We start from the raw sequence: 12236 nt of genomic DNA on the forward strand, positions 1-12236 counted from the left end.
TATTTAAAAATCTCACGATCATTCCCATATTATCTAAATGGAATTCCATCAAGGAAGAGTCCAAGACCAATTGTCACAGTCTCGAGTCTTGAGTTAACCCATCTCTCGAATCGCGCTTTAGTCTTACCGGAAGCCTCGTTGTTCCAGGGAATGTGGCTTGGACTTCTCGAATCGGGAGGCCCTCACTTTACATTTAAGGTTACACTCCGGCGACAGGACACTGGTGACCGATCTGTGCGGATTAGCGGCGGCCTTCCAGCAGACTCCAGGGCACTTCCTGACGCCCAACACCACTGGCACTCATCAGGTAGACGTCAGATGCTAATGAGAGCTCCACGACAACGTCGCATAACATTAAAAATTAAGTATTTACAGATGAATGGACCGATCGGTACCCCCGGCGTCAGTCACATGCACGGTGCTACGCAGACCTCACCGCCAGTGGGGACAGGACCGAAACCGAAACCTCATCTCTGTCCGGACTGTGGACGCGGTTTCGCTCAGAAGCATGGCCTTTCGCAGCATCAGCGGCGTCATACGGACGGCAGTTGTCACATACGATCACATGTATGTGATAAATGTGGCAAAGCATTCTTCCAAAAGAATCATCTGCTCCTCCATCAACGTCAGCACATGGACCCGCCACCGAGTATACTACGGCAACAGCAGAGGCAGGCGGCTCAGGCAGCAGCCCAGCAGCAACAGCAGCAGGCCCAGCAACAACAACAACAGCAGGTGCAACAGCAACAGGTGCAACAGCAACAGGTGCAACAGCAACAGCAAGTGCAACAGCAGTCGCAAGTACAGCAGCCTCAGCAGCAGACGTGTACTGTGGACACGAAAGCAATACAGCTGCAGGCAATACAGCAGCAGGTCCAACAACAAGTCCAGCAGCAAGTACAGCAGCACCAACAGCAGCAGCAGCAGCAGCAGCAACAACAACAGCAGCAGCAGCAGCAGCAGCAACAGGCGTGCTCAGTGGACACGAAAGCAATACAATTGAACGTCACCATGTGAGACGGTATAAAGAGAAGGGATTGGAGAGTCCCTGAAACGATAGCACTCCCGAACGCGCACCCTGCTGCCACCCTCTGCACGCACTTCTCTTGTACTAACATTACACACTAGCTATATTTATTATCTCTAGAATCAAGTATGAAGTAATCAATTTTATTACAAGAGTATATATACAAATTATACATATATTCTAATTATATGTAAGGCTTGTAACAAGAAAAATAAAAGTAACCATATATTAGTGTTTTACATATACTTTATAATATCATTTACGTCTAGATATGTAAAACAAAGTACTAAAAAAATTAGTTGCCTTATTGAGAAGATGAACTTTAATGAATATCTTAACTCTATTGTTTGGTGAATATTTTTCCTTTTTTTCATTTACTTTTAATTCGTAGAATATCACTTTATAAGAAAATACGCATATTGAATAAACAAAGAAAAAAATAATTAACAAGAACCCGTCTACCATCCCAGTATCGGTCTCGACAGCCGCTCTGTGCCTTCTTATTGCCTTCATAATTATATTCCTTCAAAGTGCCCTCCTCGCATGGATACGCCAAGCAAGTGGAGTCTCTTAATCAGACACTGCGCACTTGCCATTCACACTACGGGTACAAGGTCTATTCCACAAGCCATTTCGGAGCAACACGTTGTCTTTGTATCCTCTTCCTAACAATCTATTTGGAACCCTCTCAAAACCACTCTCTATCATCTGTTCCAGGGTATTTACCATCCTACCCATATATAATGGGTAATCATAGGTAGGTTTTATAATGATGCAGTCATAGTTTACGCAAGTAGCATAGCCACTTGTTGGCTCATGAAAACCCAGCAGGTTTCATGCACGGTCTGCAAAGTGTCGTGGGTTTCGACCGTTTCGACGTAGCAGACACCTTCCCCACCACGACTCACGATTGTACTGACGCCAGCGTCAACTGTCGGCTATGTCCGGAAGCTCGTACGGTGTCATGCGCATGCGTCGAGCATCGTTCATCCCGCCTGCAGACGAACCGAAATAAATCGAACAACGCTGAGCGGATCAGCAGCACGGTGCTCGCTGGACGTGAACGCTCGCGCAGAGTGATGATCAAAACGAGTTGTTGTTTTTCGTGGGCCGCGCGACGACAAAGCCGTGATCCACGCTGAAAGACTGGAAAACCCATCGAGAACATTTGATATCGTTCGCGGCCGCAGCCACGGATGCATATGGAGGTATGTAACCCTCATTTCAGAGCGAACTTCTCGCACGCGTCTTTGTTTGGTTTAACAACAGACTCCTGCCATTTTGCTTGCTCGTGTATTTTCTCATTATAGTTTTCCCATTCTGGACTACAACTGTTACTATGAGGATTTTCCCTCTGACTTTCCATTAATATCCGATGTCCCATGGATCTCTTTCCACTGTATTTAACCCGTTGCATATTACACAATTTGAATGCACTTGATACGCAGTTGATTTAATCGTCCATGCCCGATGTCATCGCGCTTCAACTACGCAATACTATTTTTGAAAAAATCCATCACCCCCTGCGAAACTCATGGATATCATTTCGCGAGGCTTGGAAATTCCAGAGTATTACAAATATATTGCTGCTTCTCGTTCCTGAAAGTCGCGAGCAACTTTCTATCGCTCTTTGTATACACAACTCAGCTGACGGACCTGTCAGCTGCCAGAACGACGCGATTGATAAAAAGATAGAACTTGTACATTGTCTTGTTTTCTATTAACATATTCAATCTTTATTAGTACTCCACTGCTAAATCATCTATACCTTTCTGTGTTTTTACAGTAATTTAATGTCTCCTCGCAATATACCTCTCAATCTGTGACCTGCCATTTCTCCTGTATCGACTGTCACGTTCGCATCACTGTTTCCATCGTCTTTATTCCACGACAATTACTTCTAATCTCAATGGAGTTCGCGAAGAGTACCGTTGAGAATGATGCACCTTATAACGGGAACGATTTTGGGATCGTTAAAAGAAAAAAAAAGACATCAAATCTATTCATCGTTCACCGTTCGATCTAGTCGTGTCCTAACGGATCTCACATTACATTATTGGATAAATTGTTTATACTAAACGGCGTCAGAACGTATGTTTACGACGATAATAACACGTCGAGATACGCACCTACTAAGGAGTGTCGCCAGATAGCGTCAGTTTCTCTGCTTTGTGTACATTTACACAGCTGATCGTCCCCTTCGGAACCTACAAGCATCCATTGAACTTCAACTCTCTATGTACTATCTCTACCCCTCTCTACCAATTCTCTCTTTATCTTTCTTTCTCTTTACGTATACGAATAAAAATACATTTTTCATGCAAAGACTTGTGCTCTTGCACGATTCTAATATGTCGCGTTTACTCGATTGCGTCGTATTTTTTTCCTTGTCTGAGTACACAGCTGATCGTTCTGCTGCGTACAAGGCATTCATTGATCCTAGGCGTCTTCTTCGCGTAGTTAGCGCTACAGCCTAAAAATAATTCTATAAGTATCTTACGATAAGAGATTGATACTAGGCATTTGTGTATATCCTATTGCGTTCTCGTTTAACTTTTATTTCTTTTTAGATATATATATATATATATACACACAGCTGATCACGTACAAAGGGTACATCGTTCTTGGCATTGCTTCTAGGCAAATCGTTGCTGTCGATAAGTACATGACGAACAAGCGATACCGATCGAATAAAAAATTATCGTGTCGTGATTGTCGAATAGTAACAATTTTTCTGCTTCTAAATGAAACAAAGGAATAATACTCTTGCGTAATGCAAGTGCACTATAGTACCTTGCGTTGCAGTTAAACTATGTACATACTTAGGTAAGATCGATTATCGAACGTTCTAAATCTAAGAATGCCTCGATGCAACGAAAGTTCGAATTTCACATAGACTTTAGTTCGTCGTGTAATTTATATTTAGCAACCTTTAATCATAATAGAACTAGGTGACATAACTAGCATATATCCAGTGCGTGGTATAGGCACAGTTAAAAATTAACAGTCTCTCTCCCCCTTCTAGGACTAAGGACAGCGACCTGATTTTCCACTTCTCATTGACCTCTATACACTGTGACCTATTTTTTTTTGTTTTAATGCTACCCTCGATCCCGAAGCATAGGAGAGTCTCATGTCGTCCTTACACTCTGGTGAAACATTGACCGTCTTAAGTCCAGAAGATGGCAAGGGACGCGGAAGCATCTAGACCTGTTGGACGTTGGGCTTTGTGTACGTTTTGCAGCTGATCGGACTGTCAGCTGTACGGGCAATAGGGAGAAGTAGACAGAGTCGCCATCTGACGTTCTCCAGAGGATTCAAAGTTTCTAGAGATTTCGTGGAGTTTTTTTGTTCTATTGAGAAAAGAGAGCGAGAGTGTCGCCGCGTCGCAGGGTGAGAGAGCGAGACGGAAAAGATGGCGGACGCCAACTACCTTTTATGCCTCTGCTATTTCAGTGCCTCTGCAACGGTGATTCCTCGTTCAAGACAGAAGGCGTGACTTGTCATTTCTCTTTCTCGTTTTCTTTCTTATTCTGAGTTTCTCCCAATGCACTCGCGCTTACCCGATATACACTGGCAAGTATTATTGCTCTTGCCGCTGGCACTCGCGGCATGTTACTCCCGTATAAATAGACGCCGAAAGGAATTTGCCGATGGATGCTCCCGGGGAGGGGGGCTACGACCAGCGGATACTCGCACGACTTTATTTACCTCGATACCGAAATATCCTAATTAAACATTCCTGCCGGTCACGATATGGTTGTATCTCAATGAAGGAATTGTCTCCGTAGGCGGTACGGTAATTTAATCGACGAGCTTCGAGCGACTTTCTTGGCGTCCATTGTTTTCTTGTAATTGCGCGCTCAATTCGTCTGGGTCCCCGTCGAAGAGTATTGCGAACTAGATAGCCCGGGGCGGGGTAGGGGAACGGTACGCGCGTTCGCTCAATAATACTAATGAGCGAGAGGAACAGAATCGTGATTAGCCTTTTGTTAAACTTGCTCGGACCATTCAATTGCTATGAAAAATACAATTCCTTACCTGTTGTGCATGTACACGATTCTCGTTAGGCTTGTACAGAGTCAATGAACTCTCGGAGCCCCGTCTGCTAGAAACTCTTTGTTTCTTTCGTTTGTACCTATACGTGTATATGCACGTATATATATAGGTATACAGACATAACTGTAATTAAATGGGTAATTCAATGATATACTTGACTAGGGATTCCTTGTCTGGCACGGGAATATATTTTTTCTTCTCATTGTTTTGAACCAGTCTGACTGTTTCTTTCTTCTTACGCATATCTTTCGTGGTACCTTGCTTGTACGAGACGTCAAGGTCGGGAATGTCGGGCGTTCACGAAAATTGGGAATATTATGAATGAGAGTCTGTTTCTCTTGGACGCCATTTATTTACGTCTGTTACTTTTTCCGACGACGCGACAGAAGGTAGGTCGGTCGGCTTCTGCACATGCGCAGCTTTACTTCGCGTTGGGCTCTTTCTGAAAAGCCATAGGAGAGACTGCTGTGCGCATGTACACGCAATGTTTGTATATATCCACAGCTGACGGGACTGTCAGTTATTGCTTGTAGGTTTTACTAGATGGGCGGAGCGGAGGAGGGAGGAGAATTAGGGACAGGGGAAAGACGCGCATTTTCCTAGGCGCCATGTTTTCACTCTCCTCGATAACATTGGTGCTCTCTCGGTGTTTATTTGTATGGCGATTGGCGATTAGATTTTTCTTTTTTTCATACGACAAGGAACGTTTTTTTTAGCTTTTGACTTGTTTAGCGAATGACATGTAGGCAGGTTGCTGTTTTTGAAAATAAAATAAATGACAGTTACCCTCGTCCGTCCTGGCGGGAGCGACGGATATTAATGGACCAGCGGGAGCGTAAATTCGTACACTTAAGGTGCCAGAGCGTCAATTGAAACCTCATAAGATAATATCATATCTATATCGATCCCGGTTGTTATCTGTTTGTCGAATTTCATTGCCTCTCGTTGCGCAAACACGGGGATTTACACTAAGACTGTAATTTCTGTTGCGCACGTCGCTTCCGTGTTTTGCTTCTTCAACTCGAGCGCAAATAACTGATCGAGGCGATTGATAAATCATGAGGCCTATTGGATTCGTGATAAAAATTTAAGGGGCACTCGTCGGATAGCTGCTAGGTGAAACGATACGTGCCCCCCTCGCTACTGCGAGCTTTGCTTTCTTTCTGTCTCTTTCCGATTGTCATAAAGGTTAAGCTTAATTGGACAATTGATTTTATGCTTTCTGTCGATAAGAAAACTGTGACCGTCCCCTAAAGCAATAGTCTCGTCTCTTGTAGTTATACGGAAGGCAACTCCTGTTAGCCGTGGTGACTTGACTTAGGTATTTAAAAAAAAAGAGAAAGAGTCACCACAGGGATCCGAGACAGACTTCGCGGGAATATCGACGACCTTGACGAGTATTTTGACTCGAATCTTGCGTCTCCTCTGCGAGACTTCTTTGTTCGTTCCCCGTGTCTACGGGATTGTATTCGCTGGGTCGTGACGCTTCGTGTCTCTCGCTGGAATTCTATTCTTTAGTCCATACGGTACACTGCGTTATATTACGTGCAATAGTTGTCATGGGGATCCTTTGACGTTTTATTAGAGACAAGTGAAAAATGTTGGTGCGTAGTAGGAAAAAATTGGACAAGGATCATTCGTGTGGTCGTTGAGCATCGTCTGATTGCCTTTTATCTTATTGGCTATATATATATATATACGTGTGTACATTGTTTTTATCAAAGAAAGTCATTGTTTGATTATCATTGTTTTGACTGTCTGACCAGTTAGTTAGGCGTATTAATTGGACTAATGCCGATGTCGCCGTACCTTGGAATTTTCTTTGCTCCGCGACGACAAGGCCGACGGACGCTTCTTTTTGACGGTTGGTAATAATGGACGCCGTCTCTTCCCTGTGTTTGAAAAGCTGTCCGCGCGCGCTCGTACAACGCGAAGTACGTGAATTGTTGGTTTATTGTACTTCCGTTTATATCGACTGTATCAATTTTACTAGAAGTGTTTTTTTATTGACGCTCGTTCACCCGTCGTAACGTTCTTTCAATGTTTTGTATCACGCAAATCCCGAGACCGCTCGTACCTCCCATTTTATTTTTGCCTACGATCGATTATCGATTCGACCCTTGACTCACTGATCCTCGCCAACTTCATACAGCGCGGGATTTTCGATTCGTAGTCTTCACATTTCTTTCCTCCTTCTCTCTTCGGATACGATTGCTCAACACGCCATTAGCGTTGCAATTAGCTCGATTGGGTTGTTTGAAAAATGGAACGTAAACTCGCGTTTATTATTTTCGTTCGTTTGCCGCGGTAATTGCAGTTACGAGCGACAATATGGTTTATCTTATCGTTAACTCGTGAGAAGCGCCAAACTTCGCGTCACGATTTCGCTCGAGACTACAAAGAAAAGAGTAAATACAGTTGAGTAAAAATTTCTTCGTGCCTTTTTTTTCCTCCACCACTTTGCTGTTTGTTCCAAGTATTTGATATTGTCTGGGGGTCGAATCGCGATATTTTTTCTCTTTCGTTTACATAATTCCTCGCCATTTTACGTGCCTAGGCGCTTCGTAAGAATCAACCAAAATGACGCTAGACCTACTGCTGACTTGAGTGACAGTCTCCGGGACGAGTAAATGGAATTAAGACTCGTTTGAGTCAGCAATCTGCGGAACAATGCACTCATCTTTCTTCGGCGCTGTGATTAAAATGGCGGCGGTTGATTTTCTTCGTAAGAAAGAGAGAGAGAGAGAGAGAGAGAGAGAGAGAGAGAGAGAGAGAGAGAGAGACTAAACAACATATACACTACTAGATTCATCTTAGATGATACCTTGATTAATAGTTTTTATTTTTCTTACAATCTCGTAAGACCTGTTCGGTTTTTCATTGACGATTCGTCCAAAAACTTTGAAGGTTCTTTTATTTCGACAGCCACGTGATATACGAGCGCAGTTGGAGACACTTTGCCGGGAAGTTCCTGGCTACGTTATTACCAAAGGATGCGGAGAACGGCGGTGAAATGTATTTTTTTTTTACATTTTTTTAAAATCACATTCATTTTCATTCCTTATATACGTATCACAGCACAGTATGTTTATCATTAACCACCGTATACACTGGTTAAATTAATAATATATCTTTAATTTGTCATCGTACGGCTTCTCAGGGAAACACTAACAATGGAAAAATATACAATTAATGACTAGCACATCCGGTATCTGTCTCGTGTAACGGTATCATGAAATTAAAAATGTTATTGAGTGTGATTATTTTTTATCTTACAAATAATTCTCAAACGCTATCAGATAACGTCTTTGCAATTAATATCGTTACTTGAGATGGCAATCAAGGTTTTGTATTTGTTTATCTATATTTATGTCTTGCGAAATTCGATGATTGGTTGAAATCTATTTAATACGTTGGACAATATCGTGGGGTTGATGAAATAAGAAATATTACGTCATCAAGACATTGTAGTCTAACGACCGATTAACGTAACGACAGTTCAATCGATCGATGTCAATAAATAAATGTCCGACGTTGTCACGGCATCCCAAGTACAGTTTCTCGTTCTCTGTGCGTGTTGAAAAAAAAAAAAAGGGTCACGATTGCATGGGATCTCACGTTTATTTTTCTTTCTTGAATCACGTAACCAGTTTTCTCTCGTATTAAATCGTCAATTGAATGTTATTAACGAATCAACTGGTTTACAGGTGTCCCCGAACCGGCGCTGCCTGAACCAGCTCAACAGCTGATCGGAGTACGAAGCGGCGGTGAACGGGGCCACTATTGCACCACCACCCCGCGAATACGAGAAATCACGTACGACACCTATTGAGTATCCAGTGTAGTCCTGGTGAAAAGTCGCAGCAAGAGGAAGGAAGTAAAAGTAGCAAGGAGAGTCGTTGGAGCCCCGAGGGTCAAACTTTTGAGGAGTACCTGACGAGGATAAGGAAGGGAAAAAGAAAAGAGAACGTAAAAAAAAAAAAAGAACACAAAGCCAAGATACTTTTCGGTAGCTTGGATCACGCCATCATGGTCAAAACTTTTCAAGCTTACCTGCCCTCCTGCCACCGCACTTACTCGTGCATTCACTGCCGTGCTCACCTAGCCAACCACGACGAACTCATCTCTAAGGTGAGCTGCTACTTCACCAGGTAACTCTTCGACGAACCCTACTACGCGTAACGGATGTGACTCTTCTCGCTCGTTGATACTCAAAGTAACGTCGACTGGATCCAATCGCGTGTATTTAACGAATCCTTTTTCTCGATTTTCTTTCAGTCCTTCCAGGGCAGCCAAGGTCGTGCCTATCTCTTCAATTCCGTGTAAGTATGTCAGCAATTGGTCTCTTTGGCGGTATCTGCCGTTACGAGTGACACGATATTATCGTACTTGACCTGGGTTATATTTTGTAAGAGAAAATTTTACGGCACGGTTACCAAGTACTTTTAGTGTCGCGGATGGTGTGCGCTGCTAATGTTTTATAGCAGTCGAGTCTAAGGCGTCGTTTGAATAGCGTTAATCGGTATAGTTGAAGTCAATTGGTAATGTCTAATGGCTGGCAAATGCCTTGTTCACTTCTTTTAAACTGACAATCTTGCGAGCGATTGAAACGAGTCGAGTTTCATCTGGCGGAAGCTGGAACTGTCAACTAGATGAATTTACTTGAAGGTACATGGTAGGAAATTGAGCTAAAGTCTGGTGTTTTTTTTTTCTTTTCTAGGGTGAACGTGGGTTGCGGTCCTGCAGAGGAGCGAGTTTTGTTGACTGGCCTTCACGCTGTCGCTGACATTTATTGTGAGTGCTGCAAGACCACCCTTGGGTGGAAATACGTAAGTGTCTTTTAGTATATTGATTAACGTAGGGAATTGATTTTTTGTCGTGCCTCGTTTTCCTGTAAGGGACTACGGTTGCATGATTTAGGCTAGATTTGCTTACTGTGCGCAGTTGGACGATCTGAGAGATCTCCTTTAATGGAATCATGATGCTTGAATATCAATGAGCTTTTATCAATTCATTATGGTAATGATAATTCCGGCTATAAATTAGCGTCTGCGTATCGTCAGTTGTATACGATTCATTGATCCGTGCCGTTTGCTTTGGCTGTTTTATCTTGTTTCAGGAGCACGCGTTTGAGTCGAGTCAAAAATACAAGGAGGGCAAATTCATCATCGAACTTGCCCACATGATCAAGGAGAATGGATGGGAGTGAACATCGGGGGAAGTGTGAGGATGGTTCGCGGTATCCCGTTCCACCTCGCCGTGATACTTCCCTCGCTGATGAAGAAGCGCCTACAATGTTGTTCTAATTGCAATGTGTGCGGCACCCTATCTCCTGTTGAACCACCAACGAAAGTCTGTGATTTCATTTGTGATTTGTAATCTTAGTAACGTTTGCGTTTCGGACGGTTCGAGACCGATTTTTCATTTTGCCGATCGATTCGAGCGTGCGACGATGACGGCGGCGTGATCCGCGTCGGAGACGGATCGGCCGTCCCCTAAGTATTTGTAAAGAAATTATTTTTCGAGGAAAAACAAATGCAAAAAATAACGATAGAAGTATAAGGAAATGACAAGTGTTATATAGAGACGCAAAAGCTGAGAAAGGAGAGGGAGTGAGAGAGATACAAAGAATTCACTATTAGACGTATGGAACAAAAAAAAAGAAAAAAAAAGAAACAAAGAAAGAAATCGAGAAATAATAACGAAAAACAATTAGTCACGTGTGATGAGTCGGGATGATGAGTACTGACGATCTTGGCGCACTTGACGATAACAATGAAGAGGAGACAGAAGGTGCCATGCCGGATATGACGATCAAAGAACCAGGATGCTCTCTGCGAGCAGTGGGGTGCCCCTCTTGATTTTCATTTATTTCTCCGTGAAGAGCGAGACAAATGGCGTATTGCGACGTCACTCGCGAGGAACGTTAAATAAATAATTAAAACGTGCGGGGCACCCCGGCGACCATTTTTTACATGTTATTAAATGCACCGGAGCAGCGCGAGTGCCACAGACTTTGCTGGACCCGACTGCCTGCCTGCCGCGTCTATCATTGGAATTTCACTGCCGATATTCCTAATATTAATTAAGATTGCTTGCGACGCGTCTAGGCGTCGCGGGACTGTAGAACTAGCGTTAGCCTACATAATAGCATACTAAAGCCTATATTACAATATTATGTAGGACTCATGAATGTAGACAGTAAGGATATGTAAGAGTAAGGCAAGAAGAAGGTGAGCATGAAGAGAGGAGGGAGGGAGGTCAGATTCAAGTGTGATGGGGGGAACGATCAGAGCGAGAGAGAGAGAGAGAGAGAGAGAGAGAGAGAGAGAGAGAGAGAGAGAGAGAAGAGTGTCGATGATAAACTAATACAAAAAAAAAACATCATTTAATATAGTATATAAACGAAAAGGAAAAGCTCTGGGATTATCGTGTCCGTGTATGTGTCTGAATTTTACGTTCACCATGCCTGCCAAACAATCTGTTTGTCTGCCAGTTGCCACTATTACTATATTAATAACGTCGTATCATAACAACACAGGTTCACATTTTTCGTCGGCTCCGCAGGGTGTGCTGTGACTGGATCGTGTGTCGTTGTCGTCGTGAATATCACTATTATGGGACTGCGCCTTCCTATGCACGCACTAATTAAATGAAGAAAAAAAAAATACCAAGATGATTGCTCATTACTTTTTAATATCGATCTCATTTGTAAATATTTAATAGGGATTCCGGATTGAATGCGGTTGATCTACACCGCGTGCAGATAGCAGCAGCGTTACTGCGCGCGGACGCGAGCCGTTGTGAATTTAGAATGTGAAGAGAAAAAAAAAAGAAAATAAGAAAAGTGTCGCGATCACTTTTTTTTTCCTTCGAACTCACGTATAATCTCATGAAATTTTTTCGCGATTCTCGCAGTCCGTACGATCGTGTCCAACGATCGGCGTGATTTTGCGTCGACCATATGCGCGACGTTAATCATTATTATCACTTATCAGGTTATGACCGTTTAATTATTAATGTCATTGTTGTCCTGACGCTCGATTTAGTTTTTCATCTGCCTTATAGGCCATTTTTTTACTTCGTATAGGAATTCCTCGTTTTAAAATTCTTGTATGTCCCCACCCACCCTAACACGTTTAGTTTAATA

General features: G+C 43.0%; 2 protein-coding genes across 4 annotated transcripts; both read left to right on the forward strand.

The window, feature by feature from the left end:
* Positions 1-150: 150 nt before the first annotated feature.
* Positions 151-1159, forward strand: LOC107271119 (PAX-interacting protein 1-like). The gene is made up of 2 exons (XM_015746739.1): positions 151-897; positions 1148-1159. The coding sequence occupies exons 1-2, from the start codon at positions 151-153 to the stop codon at positions 1157-1159; spliced, it is 759 nt and encodes a 252-aa protein (XP_015602225.1).
* On the forward strand, positions 1021-11757 carry LOC107271134 (protein yippee-like 1). Of its 3 annotated transcripts, none has more exons than XM_015746766.2 (5): positions 1989-2235; positions 8794-9217; positions 9365-9408; positions 9807-9915; positions 10206-11757. In XM_015746766.2, exons 2-5 carry the CDS (start codon positions 9116-9118, stop codon positions 10293-10295), a joined length of 345 nt encoding a protein of 114 aa, XP_015602252.1. In that variant the 5' UTR covers positions 1989-2235; positions 8794-9115; the 3' UTR covers positions 10296-11757. The 3 variants fall into 3 exon arrangements, with proteins under 3 accessions (XP_024944165.1, XP_015602252.1, XP_015602254.1); XM_015746768.2 differs by lacking the exon at positions 1989-2235 and adding an exon at positions 8012-8101; XM_025088397.1 differs by lacking the exon at positions 9365-9408 and having other exon boundaries at positions 1021-2235; positions 8794-9237.
* Positions 11758-12236: the final 479 nt, after the last annotated feature.

The sequence above is a fragment of the Cephus cinctus genome, unplaced genomic scaffold (genome assembly GCF_000341935.2).
Source record: "Cephus cinctus unplaced genomic scaffold, Ccin1 Ccin1_scaffold0921, whole genome shotgun sequence".
NCBI classification, from domain to species: Eukaryota; Metazoa; Arthropoda; class Insecta; order Hymenoptera; family Cephidae; genus Cephus; species Cephus cinctus.

Bases quoted from the DNA above. Each gene is read 5' to 3' on its own strand.
- LOC107271134 (XM_015746766.2), top strand. From the start codon at position 9,116: ATGGTCAAAACTTTTCAAGCTTACCTGCCCTCCTGCCACCGCACTTAC. The intron at 9,409-9,806 runs GTAAGTATGTCA...TTTCTTTTCTAG, and splicing joins GCCTATCTCTTCAATTCCGT to GGTGAACGTGGGTTGCGGTC. The intron at 9,916-10,205 runs GTAAGTGTCTTT...ATCTTGTTTCAG, and splicing joins CCACCCTTGGGTGGAAATAC to GAGCACGCGTTTGAGTCGAG.
- LOC107271119 (XM_015746739.1), top strand. From the start codon at position 151: ATGTGGCTTGGACTTCTCGAATCGGGAGGCCCTCACTTTACATTTAAG.